Source organism: Oncorhynchus tshawytscha, linkage group LG07 (genome assembly GCF_018296145.1).
Source record: "Oncorhynchus tshawytscha isolate Ot180627B linkage group LG07, Otsh_v2.0, whole genome shotgun sequence".
NCBI lineage: Eukaryota > Metazoa > Chordata > Actinopteri > Salmoniformes > Salmonidae > Oncorhynchus > Oncorhynchus tshawytscha.
In genome coordinates, this window is record NC_056435.1 from 47,744,945 (window position 1) to 47,761,703 (window position 16,759).

The window sequence follows — 16,759 nt, forward strand, 5'->3', positions numbered from 1 at the left end:
TCATACAAATCTTTTTAAAGTGTGCTTCGGAGCTCTGCGAGATTTCTGTGATTTTCTGAAATAACACACACTCACCAAACCCTCCGTAAATAAGTCAGTTCTTAACATAAAGACTTAAAACTCAAAAGTCTATAATTGCCTACCCCAAGGAGGATATGTGTTCACTTTCAGCTTCCTGTGTAAACCGGAAGTGCCTTAAAATGGTGTCACAGGTGCTGTTTCCAAGGGCTAAAAAGGTCAGATCTTTTTAAAACTTCATATGTGTGATTAGGCAACCCCCATGAACTGTAAATCAGTCATTTCTCCCATAAAATTTCAAAGAAAACTAAATCACACACACACACACACACACACAGCTTGGAAGGAAGGACGTATTGGGGTGCGTAGAGACAGACAGTGCAGACCGTCAGACCTAGAGTTCTGAAACTTTAGAAACCTGTTCTAGACCTCAGGTCGATAGTGCGTGGTGAGTTACGTGGCTCTAGAAGGTTCTCGGACCGAGAAACAGCCTCGTACATTTGCAATAACTTCAATTCATTTTTGCATCACGAAAATGACGACATTTAGAAATGTCCCAGAGTCGCAAGACTAGGTGCATTGCGACCGCCTCGGCCCATATAGACGGACCCCAATGTTTCTGTCCGATAGCTCATTCAAGGACCCCGTAGCAAGGCATGGAAAAAAGTGGATTTTCAGCACCAATTAGGGTCTTGCTTGGGCACCAAATGACCTATCGAGCTGAAATTCGGGGTCGCCTCAGCTAGGCCTACACATAACATCAGAATTGGACCCGCAGCTAGAACGTAACTACGTGTTTTACGTTTTTATTATGGTTTGAACAGAAGGCGTTGTGAATTTTGGGCCAGCTCTGAAGTATGTGATAGCTGGCTACTAAACAAGTTGGAAAAAGTGGGTTTGGTGTCAGTTTGTATCAGTTTGGTGTCAGAATGATATCTAATTGACTGATGGACGGTGACTTGCTGGTGACTATTGTCCATTTGCAATATGTTTAAACACTGAGGTACCATCACCAAAGTGACATTCTGAAACCAACCCTAACGAGCGATGGAGAGGAACCAGAATCACTGCCCAGCCATCCCGAGTTCATCGGGCCAGTCAATTTCGCATTCCTGCAGGATTTTTGAGCATGCCAAATTCGTGATGGTAAATGCCCATTGAAACATATTGCAAATGCACGTGCATTTGCAATATGATTCAACAGTGAAAAAAACATCACCAAATGGACATGGTGAAATCAACACAACGAGTGATGGAAAGGAACAACTATCAGTGCCCGGCCATTCTGTGTTCATCAGGCCAGTCAATTTTGCATTTCTGCAGGATTTTTGAGCATGTCAAATTTGTGATGGTACATGGCAAATGGACATAACATCCTGATTTGGCATTTTCAAATCTTTCATATTGCATTTGGACATTTCTTATGGCATTTGGCCCAAAAAAAGTGACTTTTGACTTCCTATGAAATCATACTGCAAATGGACAAAACATATGCCTTATGCACAAGTAAAAACACATTTTAAAAATATGATAATAAAAGTTGACAAAAGTATATTCTACAGTTATTACACATGATTCATTGACAAAAATTCGAAAGAATTTCGAAAAACGGTCCAAGAAAGCACTTTTTTAAGGGGGTGATAAGTTTTTGAATTTTTTTTCACTTTTTCAAAATTTTACTTATGGATGTTGAGTTACATTTGCAATATGAAAAACCACGGTGGAGTGCACTCGCCACCTGTTGGATTTTTAAAGTGTTACACCTGGCATTTGCCATATGGCATTTGCAATCAACTTTGAACAAAACAACGCCGAATTGAGTGGTATTGAACACCGGGTATATGGTTTGTCCAGTGCCAATGACTTCCCATTCATTTTTGTCCATTTCAGGGGGGTGTTCCCTTACTTTTATTACTTGCAGGCCTAATGTCAGGTCAAACTCCCTTTTATTACTTGCAGGCCTAATGTCAGGTCAAACTCCCCTTTATTACTTGCAGGTCTAATGTCAGGTCAAACTCCATTTTATTACTTGCAGGCCTAATATCAGGTCAAGGCCATCATGTTGCTTCAATATAGCTTTTGATTGAGAGGCTAAGCTTAGCTTTATTTCCCCCCTTTATTTTATTGTGCTACATGTGTAAACAGGCTATTGGGTATATTTCTGTGTTCCAGTGGTACACTCTGAATGATGTGAAGTCAGGTCGTCTTCACCTGGTACTGGAGTGGGTACCAACAGTATCACAACCAGACAGACTGAATAAGGTCAGTTCCACTCCTCCTTTTTTCAGTTTCTTCGTCTCTCATTTCTCAATCTCATTTTCTTTCACTATGCGTTTAGTTCAACAATTTCTCTCCTCCCTCCCTATCGTACAATGACATATTCCTAGAACTCTTTATGCAAAAGACTCACATTCCATAACTTATGAGGCATAACATTTTACATGTTAGTCATTTATCCAGAGTGACTTTGAACCAGAGACCTTTCGGTTACTGGCCCAACGATCTTAACCGCTAGGCTACCTGACGCCCATAACAGAGCACAACATTATTATTGCAAGATGTTGTTTCAAATTAACTATTTTCTCCCCATGTTCCAGGTGCTGCAGCTGCAGTCTCTCCAGTCCTACCAGAACAAGGCTGTTCCCTCTGCTGCTCTGCTCTTCGTCTACATGGACAGAGCCCACTCACTGCCTGTGAGTCACCTCTGACCTTTCACCACTTCACCTCAGACACTGCCACTTTGAACATTTGAACTCTGGCTATGCTTTGTTGTCTAGTTTTGCAGCTGTGATATGGGTTATGCACAGATGTTGATGGTTTATTTTGTCTAGTTGCTCACAATCAGTGTTTAATTTTGACTGTTGTATAATGTGGTCTCTGTGTGCTCCTAGTTGAAGAAGAGTGGGAAGGAGCCAAAGGCTGGAGCTGAGCTTGTTCTGGGAGAGACAACATATAGAACCAAGGTGAGGCAGTATCCTTAGAGCTGAAATGCATGACTTGTTATTGGATCTGCCGTGAAAGTCAACTTCTCTGTCTCTCTGAAGGTATGTGAACGTACCAACTCCCCCCAATGGGAAGAGGCTTTCTACTTCCTGGTTCGAGACCCCAGAGAGGAGATTCTCATAGTGAAGGTGAGAGTTCAGTCTGCTTCAGGATGGAGTCACTAAACATGGATAATGTTTAATTAAAACATAATGTCACTCACTGTAAACATCTAGCACAGTCTCTGTTAAATGCAATTCATCCACACAAATCTTCCAACAGGGATATAAACCAATTTGTGCACAAAATTTGAGAGAAGTAAGCTTTTTGTGCATATGGACATTTTCAGGGCTCTTTTATTTCAGCTCTTGAAACATGGAACCAGCACTTTACATGTTGCCTTCATGTTTATGTTCAGTGTAATTCCCTCTTTATTTATCTTTCTCTAGCTCTCCAGTGCTTGGGATCAGGCGATGGGTTCTCTGGTGGTACCAGTCAGAGAGCTGCTGTCAGAACCAGATCTGGTCCTGGATCAGTGGCTGAGTCTGGATGGAGCCTCACCTGACAGTCAGATTCTACTGAGGGCTGAGCTTAAGGTGAGACACATTCACAAACATGTACCAACAATCAACGTTTTGGAGTGTGGGACAAAATGTGCACAGCCTATACAAAGCGCCGCATTATGTACTTTAACTGCACTCTCCATGTTTTTGTTCACAGATCCTGAACTCGAAGATGACTGAGGGTGTTGGGGTACCACAAGGCTCTGTCTCAGGTCCAGAAATGATTATGAGTGGGAGTTACAGTGAGGAGAAGGAACAAATTACCATTGAGCAGCCAGTTACTGCAACAATTGGGGAGAAGCAACACAGTGAGGTGCCCTCTGAGGAGTGAGTTTTTGGCCCTTCCCAATATTAAAATAGTTCAATTGCAGTTATACATTCATTGCAAATTGTATGCAAATGATAAAACCCTTAAGTATATGTCTCTCTGTGTGTTTTCAGATCGGTTGCAGTCCCCAGCCAACCCTCTATCTCTGAACCTGAGGAAGCAGAGGTGGTCTTTGAGGTCCCCAAAGAAGACCCCAGCCCTCCTGAGACACTCCCACCACACACCACCCCTGACCCCAGCTTTGATACTGAGGTGGGATACAGTGTATGGGTGTCTCTGTATGTGTAATCCCTCGTGGGCAGATAACGAGCAGCAGTAGTTCCAGTCTTTGGGTTTTTGTCACTGGTTATTTGGACATATCAGGATTTGGCGAAGGCAGTGCTTAAACAGCTTTACTTCGAGTGCTTCATGCGTTTGCCCACATGGAATTGGAAGGGGGGGGGGGTGCCTTGGCTGACAGTTTCCTTTTGTAAGGGTGTGGACTTAGAAAACTGCCAGATCACTCCATTTCTAACACATATAGACCCAGTAGTTAATCACGCTGATTACCAAATTATGCAAGATTTTATTTCTGTGTTAACAGTTAGCCTAGTTGCAGGTAACCTAGCAGTTAAGAGCATTGGGTCAGTAACCGATAGGTCGCTGGTTCGAACCCCTGAAATGACTAGGTGAAATATTTGTTGATGTGCCCTTAAGCAAGGCACTTAACCCTAATTGCTCCTGTAAGTCGCTCTGGATAAGAGCATCTGCTAAATAACAACAACAAAAAACAATAATTTATGTATTCATAAGACATGTTATAATTGGTTTTGATAGGAATTGCATGGCAGGGGAAAAGGATTGACTGCAGGTGTAAGCATTGGAATGTGTTTTTGACCAACAGATAGAGGAGCCAGAAGAAACTGAGGAACCTATCACCCAACTGTCAGTCACAGCAGACACTGAGGAGCTACAACCCTGGCAGGGACCAACGGCAGGGTGAGCTCCATTCAACAACAGATCCAGAGAGCTTTGCATGTACACTGACGTTGCATTGATAATCTTCAGTGTGGGAAGCAGCTATCAACATGCTGTGTGTGTGTGTGTGTTCCTTCATGAATATTCAGATCTGTTACAGAGGACATTGCCAGAGCTACAGTGTCTAGCCTTCCTTCTGTGTCTGTACCTGAGGAAGCTGAGGTCATGCCTGATGTCATCCCTGAAACACGCCCTCCTCACACTACCCCTCACCCAAGTTTTGGCACTGAGGTGGGTGCTTTACTGAAGGGACTATAAAAATGATTTATACTACCCAGAACAAAAGTTCAAATTGAATAAAAAATATCTCAAGACCTTATATTGTTTGTATTTTGAGAATGCTAGGATGCCATCAAAAAGGTTATAGTGTGCCACTGCAGTTCTGTTGTTTGTCCTGTAGGGGGTGCTGAGAATCCATGTACTGGAGGCCCAGGATCTGGTTGCCATGGATAAGCTGATGGGGGGCCTGAAGAAGGGCAAGAGTGACCCCTATGTCAAGATCAACATCGGAGTGGTCAAGTTTAAGAGTCGTGTGATCAAGGAGAACCTCAACCCCACCTGGAACGAGATGTTTGAGGTATGGAGGGACTTGTAGTTTATTCAATTAATCTCTGTCGGCTGTTGAACTGTGTGCCCATTTAGATGAGCGGTAAAAGGGATTGTGCTGTACTGAAGAAAGTAAAAGCAATGCGTGTTAGGACAGACTTTTGATCTTTTTTACAATTACTGTATTTGGAGGGCTTCTCTCATGTAAGAATATATCTGAGACATCTAGAAGTGTGTGCCTTTGCTACCTTTAAATAAAAAATATAAATAATTAAATACATTTTACCCCCTTTTCTCCCCAATTTCATGGTATCTAATTGTTAGTAATTACTATCTTGTCTCATCGCTACAACTCCCGTACGGGCTCAGGAGAGATGAAGATCGAAAGCCATGCGTCCTCCGAAACACAACCCAACTAAGCCGCACTACTTCTTAACACAGCGCGCCTCCAACCCGGAAGCCAGCCGCACCAATGTGTCGGAGGAAACACTGTGCACCTGGTGACCATGGTTAGCGCTCACTGCGCCCGGCCCGCCACAGGAGTTGCTGGTGCGCAATGAGACAAGGATATCCCTACCGGCCAAACCCTCCCTAACCCGGACGAAGCTAGGCCAATTGTGTGTCGCCCCACCGACCTCCTGGTCGCGACCGGCTGCGACAGCCTGGGCCCCAACCCAGAGTCTCTGGTGGCACAGCTAGCGCTGCGATGCAGTGCCCTAGACCACTGTGCCACCCGGGAGGACCTTTGCTATCTTTCTGCCTTAATAACATGTAATAGTATTATTTATGTGTAGTTTTGTTGTTATTGATCTTCCCTGACATATGTGTGTTTCCCCAGACGGTGCTGAACCCCCAGGCTGGTCAGGAGGTCCAGGTAGAGCTGTATGATAAAGACATGGATGCGGACGACTTCCTGGGAAGGTGTGTTGTGACTGGCCCAACTATACACCAGTAACCTGCTATTGATAGTTAAGGAATATATCCCAAAGGGCACCCTATTACCTGTATAGTGCACAACGTTTGACCAGAGTTGTATTTTGTATTTATTAAGAATCCCCATTAGCTGCTGCCAAGGCAACAGCTACTCTTTCTGGGGTCCAGCTAAATTAAGGCAGTTATATATTTTAAAAACATTACAATACATTCATAACAGATTTTACAACATATTAAGTGTGCGCCCTCAGGCCTCTACTCTACTAACACTTATCTATAACACAAAATCCATGTGTACGTGTGTGGATAGTGCGTATGTTATTGTGTGTTTTTATGCATGTGTCTGTTTGTGTTGCTTCACAGTCCCCACAGTTCCGTAAGGTATATTTTTATCTATTTTTTAAATCTAATTTTACTGCTGGCATGAGTTACTTGATGTGGAATAGAGTTCCATGTAGTCATGGCTCTATGTAGTACTGTGCGCCACCCATAGTCTGTTCTGGACTTGGGGACTGTGAAGAGACCTCTGGTGGAATGTCTTGTGAGGTATGCATGGGTGTCCAAGCTGTGTGCCAGTAGTTCAAAGAGACAGCTCGGTGCATTCAACCACCCCTCAGAGCCTGGCTCCTCTCTAGTTTTCTTCCTAGGTTCCAGCCTTTCTAAGGTGTTTTTCCTAGCCACTGTACTTCTACATCTGCATTGCTTGCTGTTTGGGGTTTTAGGCTGGGTTTCTGTATAGCACTTTGTGACATGATGTAAAAAGGGCTTTATAAATACATTTGATTGATTTGATGTCAATACCTCTCACAAATACAAGTAGTGATGTAGTCAATCTCTCCTCCACTTTGAGCTAGGAGAGATTGACATTAATGTTAGCTCTCTGTGTTCATCCAAGGGCCAGCCATGCTGCCCTGTTCTGAGCCAATTGCAATTTTCCTAAGTCCCTCTTTATGGCACCTGACCACATGACTGAACAGTAGTCCAGGTGCGACAAAACTAGAGCCCGTAGGACCTGCCTTGTTGACAGGGCTGTTAAGAATTCAGACAGACTTCTCCCCATCTTAGCTACTGTTGAATCAATATGTTTTGTTTTTACCATGACAGTTTACTATCTGGGGTTACTCCAAGCAGTTTAGTCATCGCAACTTGCTCAATTTCCACCTTATTCATTACAAATTTAATTGAGGTTTAGTGAATTACTGTCACATTATTTCTCAATTTGCAGTATTCTCAATTAGCAGTATGGTTGTACAGCCAGACCTATTTGTCATCTATTTTGCCTCATCCCTCTCAACCATACCATTTTTTAATTCCTCATCAATCCAGAGGGATTTAACAGTTTTTACAGCCATGTTCTTAATGGGTGCGTGCTTATTAGTAACTGGAGTAAGCAATTTCATAAATGTTTCAAATGCAGTGTCTGGTTGCTCATCATTACACACCACGGACCAACAAATATTCTTCACATCAACAACATAGGAATCACTACAAAACTTACTGTATGACCTCCTATACACAATATTAGGCCCAGCCTTTGGAACTTTGGTTTTCCTAGATATGGCTACTATATTGTGATCACTACATTTGGATGCTGCTTTAACTTCTTGCGTCGAGCAATCCCTTATCCGGGAGCGTAATCATAGCCTCAAGCTCATTACCATAAGTCAACGTTAACTATTCATGAAAATCGCAAATGAAATGAAATAAATATATTCACTCACAAGCTTAGCATTTTGTTAACAACACTGTAATCTCAGATTTTCAAAATATGCTTTTCAACCATAGCTACACAAGCATTTGTGTAAAAGTATTGATAGCTAGCATAGCATTAAGCCTAGCATTCAGCAGGCAACATTTTCACAAAAACAAGAAAAGCATTCAAATAAAATCATTTACCTTTGAAGAATGTCGGATGTTTTCAATGAGGAGACTCTCAGTTAGATAGCAAATGTTCAGTTTTTCCAAAAAGATTATTTGTGTAGGAGAAATCGCTCCGTTTTGTTCATCACGTTTGGCTAAGAAAAACCCCCGAAAATTCAGTCATAACAACGCCAAACTTTTTTCCAAATTAACTCCATAATATCGACAGAAACATGGCAAACGTTGTTTAGAATCAATCCTCAAGGTGTTTTTCACATAGCTATTCGATGATAAATCATTTGTGGCAGTTTGGTTTCTCCTCTGAACCAAATGGAAAAATACACGCAGCTGGTGATTACGCAATAATTTCGACGGAGGACACCAAGCGAGCACCTGGTAAATGTAGTCTCTTATGGTCAATCTTCCAATGATATGCCTACAAATACGTCACAATGCTGCAGACACCTTGGGGAAACGACAGAAAGTGTAAGCTCATTCCTGGCGCATTCACAGCCATATAAGGAGACATTGGAACACAGCGCTTTCAAAATCTGGGGCATTTCCTGTTTGAAATTTCATCTTGGTTTCGCCTGTAGCATCAGTTCTGTGGCACTCACAGATAATATCTTTGCAGTTTTGGAAACGTCTAGAGTGTTTTCTTTCCAAAGCTGTCAATTATATGCATAGTCGAGCATCTTTTCGTGACAAAATATCTTGTTTAAAACGGGAACGTTTTTTTATCCAAAAATTAAAAGAGCGCCCCCTATATCGAAGAAGTTAAAGCAAATTTCTGCAGCATTAGTAAAGATATGATCAATACATGTTGATGATTTCATTCATGTACTGTTCGGAACTACCCTGGTAGGTTGATTGATAACCCGAACCAGGTTGCAAGCAATAGTTACAGTTTTAAGCTTTCTCTTGAGTGGGCAGCCTGATGAAAGCCAGTCAATATTTAAATCACCCAGAAAATATACCTCTCTATTGATATCACATACATTATCAAGCATTTCACACTTGTTATCCAGATACTGACTGTTAGCACTCCTACCGGAATGGGCTTTAGGTGAGGTAGGTGAACCTGTAGCCATATTACTTCAACACTATTTATCATGAGATCCTCTCTAAGCTTTACATGAATGTGGTTCTGAATATAAACAGCCACACCTCCACCTTTGGCATTTCTATCTTTTTTGTAGATGTTATAACCATGTATTGCTACCACTGTATCATAAAATATATATTCTAAGTGAGTTTCAGAGATTGTGAATATGAATGTCATTTGTTACTAGCAAATTATTGATTTCATGAACCTTGTTTCTTAAGCTACATGTGTTAACGTGGGCTATTTTTAGCACTTTTCTGGGATGCTTAGCAGAGGTAGACATGCTTGGGTTATTTGTATTAGTGCAGGGTGAGCTGCACACAGAGGTCTTCCTACTAGCACAGCCTCAGTGCTAACAGTACAGTATTACTCTAGTTCATAGGCATATGATTACTGCATACAATAGCTGTAGGATCAACAGAGGCATTCAGGGCAGTAAGAGGACATGAATTCGGTTACTTACATTGTATCTTCCAACGCCCCTGGGATAATATACATTTGCTGAAGCATTATGACAACTCAGCGACACAATGGTAGAGATTAAATGAGCTGGGCTTGGGTCATTGATAAGTCACTGTCTCAACACAGCCTTATAATGCTGTGAAAGGATCCAGTGCTTCAAATTATTTGGGTGTATCCTATCCTCCTTGTAATGCAAGCTTTGTTTCCAGAAGGTATCAAAATTGTCAGTAAATGAGTTATATGGGCCCTGGTCAAAAGTAGTGCACTAAATAGGGAATAGGGTGATGTTTGGGACGCACACAAAATAAGACTTACATTTTCATGCACTTTGGTCTCATGGTGGTTGAAATGTTTGAAATATAAGACATGGTTCTACTTTTCTACTTTCACATATCAAAGATATATATCGATAAAATGTTCACAAGAATGCAATTCCTTTTTGAAATGTTGCCAAAGCATCTGTTTTGTGTGTGTGTGTGTGTGTGTGTGTGTGTGTGTGTGTGTGTGTGTGCGTGTGTGTGTGTGTGTTTTTGTAGGTTTATGATGAGGCTGAGTGATGTCATCAGTTCCCAGTACACAGACCAGGTGAATCAGTGTATTGAGATATTTACTTCTCTTTCTAGCCTGACTTCCATGGGACACTCCCATGCCTTAAGGGAACATTTTGACATTCGCCATATGGTTAGTGAGACCGACCACATTGCAAATGTACGGTCCCTTACTAGACGTCCGAAAACGTTTGAAAAATTTGCGTCGGGCCGTGCGGCAGGGCCGGATCTTCCGGGAAGTCATCAAACGAACTCTCTCGGACAATCGGTTTCAGTTTTTAAAAATAATCCAATTTTGGTCATTTTTCCGCTGCCCCGGTAAATCCCACAAGAGGGCGAATTCAATCATATTGCAAATGTACAAAACATCACGAATCACGACGTGACCTTATCTCCTAAACGGAAAATATTTTGAAGCCGAAACTTGGTGAGCATAGGTTTGGCATAATGGGCAGTTGGCCCCGAACAAGATGGCGTCTAGGCCTCAATGGTTTTTGAGTTATGGCCATTTTTCTGGGATTAAAGGTCCAAAATGAAAATAGAGCAATAATTTTTCTGCTTCACGTCAACGTCAAGGAACCTCCGGTGTCAATAAAAAAAAGAACCAGCCATTAATCTATCGTCATTTAAGAGAAATCATACAATGTCAAATTGGTGATGTTCAAAAATATATATGTAGCTCGCTCTGAGTGCAGCGACCGTGAAAAAAGTAGGCCCAAAATGAAGCCTGGCCCTAAATGTCATTTGCTTTTGGGTGACAGTGAGAGAACCGTTAGGGTGAGAAGCACAATTCGACCTCAGGTATGATCCTGAGGTCTTCCCGATCTGTGCAAGCCTAACCTTGACCGTGTGGCATTAACCCTTAACAGTAAAACAGGGTTTTTTGATCTCACAGATTACAATGACATCTCTCCCCATACGAATACATTGCCTGCTCCTATAAAGTCAACCTGAAGCCTATGTGGGTTATGAATGCCTTCTGAACCTGTCTTCAATAACAGTCCATCAGGACACTATGAGATCTATCTGTGTCGATTCTAAGCTTCCTGAAGCAAACGGAAGTGGTTAAAATCACCCTAAACGTGTTTTTCCATATCCAACCAGCAGTTTGTGATAAATAGTGCATTCAACCCTGTGTAAATCGGTCAGTTCTTAACGTAAACACTTAAAACTCAGGATTCTGTAAAGGCATACCCCAATGAGGATATGTGTTTACTTATAGCTTCCTGTGCCAACCGGAAGTCCCATAATTGGTGTCACAGGGCCTGTTTCGAAGGGTTAAAAAAGTCAGATCTTTCCAAAACTTGATATGTGTGATTAGGCAACCCCCATGAACTGTAAATCAGTCATTTCTCCCATAAAATTTCAAAGAAAAACTAAATCACACACACACAGCTTGGAAGGAAGGACGTATTGGGGTGCGTAGAGACAGACAGTGCCTGCAATAGTTACCTTTGTTCAAGCTAAAAAAGAACCGTCAGACCTAGTGTTCTGAAACTTTAGAAACCTGTTCTAGACCTCAGGTCGATAGTGTGTGGTGAGTTACTTGGCTCTAGAAGGTTCTCGGACCGAGAAACAGCCTCGTACATTTGCAATGACTTCAATTCATTTTGACCATTACGAAAATGACGACATTTAGAAAAGTCTCAGAGACGCAAGACTAGGTGCATTGAAACCGGCTCGGCCCATAGAGACGGACCCCAATGTTTCTGTCCGATAGCTCATTCAATGACAGCGTAGCAAGGCATGGTAAAAAGTGGATTTTCAGCACCAATTAAGGTCTTGCTCAGGCACCGAAGGACCTATCGAGCCGAAACTCGGGATTCAGGGTCACCTCACATAGGCCTACACATAATGTAAGAACTGGACCCGCAGCTAGAACGTAACTATGTGTTTTAAGTTTTTATTATGTTTTAAACTGAAGGCGCTGTGAATTATGGGCCTGCTCTGAAATATGTGATAGTTGGCTTCTAAATGAGTTCGAAAAAGTGGGTTTGGTGTCAATTGGTATCAGTTTGGTGTCAGAATGACATCTAATTGACTGATGGACACTGACTTGCTAGTTGACTTTTGTACATTTGCAATATGTTTAAACGGAGAGGGACCATCACCAAAATGGCATTCTGAAATCAACCCTAACGAGCGATGGAGAGGAACCAGAATCACTGCCCAGCCATCCCGAGTTCATCGGTACCAGTCAATTTCGCATTCCTGCAGGATTTTTGAGCATGCCAAATTCGTGATGGTAAATGCCCATTGAAACATATTGCAAATGCACGTGCATTTGCAATATGATTCAACAGTGAAAAAAACATCACCAAATGGACATGGTGAAATCAATATAACGAGTGATGGAAAGGAACAACTATCACTGCCCGGCCATCCTGTGTTCATCAGGCTAGTCAATTTTGCATTTCTGCAGGATTTTTGAGCATGTCAAATTCGTGATGGTACATGGCAAATGGACATAACATCCTGATTTGGCATTTTCAAATCTTTCATATTGCATTTGGACATTTCTTATGGCATTTGGCCCAAAAAAAGTGACTTTTGACTTCCTATGAAATCATACTGCAAATGGACAAAACATATGCCTTATGCACAAGTTTAAAAAATTTAAAAAAATATGATAATAAAAGTTGACAAAAGTATATTCTACAGTTCTTACACATGATTAATTGACAAAAAATCGAAAGAGTTTCAAAAAACAGTCCAGAAAGCACTTTTTTAAGGGGGTGATAAGTTTTCACAATTTTTGCTATTTTTGACTTTTGACTTCCTATAAAATCATATTGCAAATGGACAAAACATATTCCTTATGCACAAGTAAAAACATTTTTTTTTAAATTATGATAATAAAATATGACTAAAGTATGTTGATACAGTACTTATACGTGTGTAATTGACACACAAATAAAAAGAATTTCGAAAAACGTCCAGAAAGCACTTTTTTAAGGGGGTGATAAGTTTTTGAAAAAAAATTCAATTTTTTAAAATTTTACTTTTGCATCTTGACTTGTGTTACATTTGCAATATGAAAAACCACAGTGGAGCGCACTCGCCACCTGTTGGATTTTTAAAGTGTTACACCTGGCATTTGCCATATGGCATTTGCAATCAACTTTGAACGAAACAACGCCGAATTGAGTGGTATTGGACACCGGGTATATGGTTTGTCCAGTGCCAATGACTTCCCATTCATTTTTGTCCATTTCAGGGGGGTGTTCCCTTACTTTTATTACTTGCAGGCCTAATGTCAGGTCAAGGCCATCATGTTGCTTCAATATAGCTTTTGATTGAGAGGCTAAGCTTAGCTTTATTTCCCCCCTTTATTTTATTGTGCTACATGTGTAAACAGGCTATTGGGTATATTTCTGTGTTCCAGTGGTACACTCTGAATGATGTGAAGTCAGGTCGTCTTCACCTGGTACTGGAGTGGGTACCAACAGTATCACAACCAGACAGACTGAATAAGGTCAGTTCCATTCCTCCTTTTTTCAGTTTCTTCGTCTCTCATTTCTCAATCTCATTTTCTTTCACTATGCGTTTAGTTCAACAATTTCTCTCCTCCCTCCCTATCGTACAATGACGTATTCCTAGAACTCTTTATGCAAAAGACTCACATTCCATAACTTATGAGGCATAACATTTTACATGTTAGTCATTTATTCAGAGTGACTTTGAACCAGAGACCTTTCGGTTACTGGCCCAATGATCTTAACCGCAAGGTTACCTGACGCCCATAACAGAGCACAACATTATTATTGCAAGATGTTGTTTCAAATTAACTATTTTCTCCCCATGTTCCAGGTGCTGCAGCTACAGTCTCTCCAGTCCTACCAGAACAAGGCTGTTCCCTCTGCTGCTCTGCTTTTCGTCTACATGGACAGAGCCCACTCACTGCCTGTGAGTCACCTCTGACCTTTCACCACTTCACCTCAGACACTGCCACTTTGAACATTTGAACTCTGGCTATGCATTGTTGTCTAGTTTTGCAGCTGTGATATGGATTATGCACAGATGTTGATGGTTTATTTTGTCTAGTTGCTCACAATCAGTGTTTGATTTTGACTGTTGTATCGTGTGGTCTCTGTGTGCTCCTAGTTGAAGCAGAGTGGGAAGGAGCCAAAGGCTGGAGCTGAGCTTGTTCTGGGAGAGACAACATATAGAACCAAGGTGAGGCAGTATCCTTAGAGCTGAAATGCATGACTTGTTATTGGATCTGCCGTGAAAGTCAACTTCTCTGTCTCTCTGAAGGTATGTGAACGTACCAACTCCCCCCAATGGGAAGAGGCTTTCTACTTCCTGGTTCGAGACCCCAGAGAGGAGATTCTCATAGTGAAGGTGAGAGTTCAGTCTGCTTCAGGATGGAGTCACTAAACATGGATAATGTTTAATTAAAACATAATGTCACTCACTGTAAACATCTAGCACAGTCTCTGTTAAATGCAATTCATCCACACAAATCTTCCAACAGGGATATAAACCAATTTGTGCACAAAATTTGAGAGAAGTAAGCTTTTTGTGCATATGGACATTTTCAGGGCTCTTTTATTTCAGCTCTTGAAACATGGAACCAGCACTTTACATGTTGCCTTCATGTTTATGTTCAGTGTAATTCCCTCTTTATTTATCTTTCTCTAGCTCTCCAGTGCTTGGGATCAGGCGATGGGTTCTCTGGTGGTACCAGTCAGAGAGCTGCTGTCAGAACCAGATCTGGTCCTGGATCAGTGGCTGAGTCTGGATGGAGCCTCACCTGACAGTCAGATTCTACTGAGGGCTGAGCTTAAGGTGAGACACATTCACAAACATGTACCAACAATCAACGTTTTGGAGTGTGGGACAAAATGTGCACAGCCTATACAAAGCGCCGCATTATGTACTTTAACTGCACTCTCCATGTTTTTGTTCACAGATCCTGAACTCGAAGATGACTGAGGGTGTTGGGGTACCACAAGGCTCTGTCTCAGGTCCAGAAATGATTATGAGTGGGAGTTACAGTGAGGAGAAGGAACAAATTACCATTGAGCAGCCAGTTACTGCAACAATTGGGGAGAAGCAACACAGTGAGGTGCCCTCTGAGGAGTGAGTTTTTGGCCCTTCCCAATATTAAAATAGTTCAATTGCAGTTATACATTCATTGCAAATTGTATGCAAATGATAAAACCCTTAAGTATATGTCTCTCTGTGTGTTTTCAGATCGGTTGCAGTCCCCAGCCAACCCTCTATCTCTGAACCTGAGGAAGCAGAGGTGGTCTTTGAGGTCCCCAAAGAAGACCCCAGCCCTCCTGAGACACTCCCACCACACACCACCCCTGACCCCAGCTTTGATACTGAGGTGGGATACAGTGTATGGGTGTCTCTGTATGTGTAATCCCTCGTGGGCAGATAACAAGCAGCAGTAGTTCCAGTCTTTGGGTTTTTGTCACTGGTTATTTGGACATATCAGGATTTGGCGAAGGCAGTGCTTAAACAGCTTTAATTCGAGTGCTTCATGCGTTTGCCCACATGGAATTGGAAGGGGGGGGGGTGCCTTGGCTGACAGTTTCCTTTTGTAAGGGTGTGGACTTAGAAAACTGCCAGATCACTCCATTTCTAACACATATAGACCCAGTAGTTAATCACGCTGATTACCAAATTATGCAAGATTTTATTTCTGTGTTAACAGTTAGCCTAGTTGCAGGTAACCTAGAAGTTAAGAGCGTTGGGTCAGTAACCGATGGGTCGCTGGTTCGAACCCATGAAATGACCAGGTGAAATATTTGTTGATGTGCCCTTAAGCAAGGCACTTAACCCTAATTGCTCCTGTAAGTCGCTCTGGATAAGAGCATCTGCTAAATAACAACAACAAAAAACAATAATTTATGTATTCATAAGACATGTTATAATTGGTTTTGATAGGAATTGCATGGCAGGGGAAAAGGATTGACTGCAGGTGTAAGCATTGGAATGTGTTTTTGACCAACAGATAGGTTCCTCAGTTTCTTCTGGCTCCTCTATCACCCAACTGTCAGTCACAGCAGACACTGAGGAGCTCCAACCCTGGCAGGGACCAACGGCAGGGTGAGCTCCATTCAACAACAGATCCACAGAGCTTTGCATATACCCTGACTTTGCATTGATAATCTTCAGTGTGGGAAGCAGCTATCAACATGCTGTGTGTGTGTGTTCCTTTATGAATATTCAGATCTGTTACAGAGGACATTGCCAGAGCTACAGTGTCTAGCCTTCCTTCTGTGTCTGTACCTGAGGAAGCTGAGGTCATGCCTGATGTCATCCCTGAAACACGCCCTCCTCACACTACCCCTCACCCAAGGTTTGGCACTGAGGTGGGTGCTTTACTGAAGGGACTATAAAAATGATTTATACTACCAAGAACAAAAGTTCAAATTGAATA

The 16,759-nt window shown here is 41.9% G+C and overlaps 1 protein-coding gene across 2 annotated transcripts in view; it reads left to right on the forward strand.

The window, feature by feature from the left end:
• Window positions 1-16,759, forward strand: part of LOC112254670 — a 74,433-nt gene that overhangs the window by 45,918 nt on the left and 11,756 nt on the right. For both annotated transcript variants that reach the window (XM_042324503.1, XM_042324504.1), the window contains exons 43-63: window positions 2,191-2,280; window positions 2,616-2,711; window positions 2,910-2,981; window positions 3,063-3,149; window positions 3,450-3,596; window positions 3,721-3,890; window positions 4,005-4,143; window positions 4,775-4,869; window positions 4,998-5,139; window positions 5,309-5,485; window positions 6,293-6,375; window positions 10,351-10,399; window positions 13,748-13,837; window positions 14,173-14,268; window positions 14,467-14,538; window positions 14,620-14,706; window positions 15,007-15,153; window positions 15,278-15,447; window positions 15,562-15,700; window positions 16,331-16,425; window positions 16,550-16,691. In XM_042324503.1, the coding sequence (XP_042180437.1) occupies window positions 2,191-2,280; window positions 2,616-2,711; window positions 2,910-2,981; window positions 3,063-3,149; window positions 3,450-3,596; window positions 3,721-3,890; window positions 4,005-4,143; window positions 4,775-4,869; window positions 4,998-5,139; window positions 5,309-5,485; window positions 6,293-6,375; window positions 10,351-10,399; window positions 13,748-13,837; window positions 14,173-14,268; window positions 14,467-14,538; window positions 14,620-14,706; window positions 15,007-15,153; window positions 15,278-15,447; window positions 15,562-15,700; window positions 16,331-16,425; window positions 16,550-16,691 (2,385 nt within the window). The remainder of the gene's footprint in view (window positions 1-2,190; window positions 2,281-2,615; window positions 2,712-2,909; window positions 2,982-3,062; window positions 3,150-3,449; window positions 3,597-3,720; window positions 3,891-4,004; window positions 4,144-4,774; window positions 4,870-4,997; window positions 5,140-5,308; window positions 5,486-6,292; window positions 6,376-10,350; window positions 10,400-13,747; window positions 13,838-14,172; window positions 14,269-14,466; window positions 14,539-14,619; window positions 14,707-15,006; window positions 15,154-15,277; window positions 15,448-15,561; window positions 15,701-16,330; window positions 16,426-16,549; window positions 16,692-16,759) is intronic.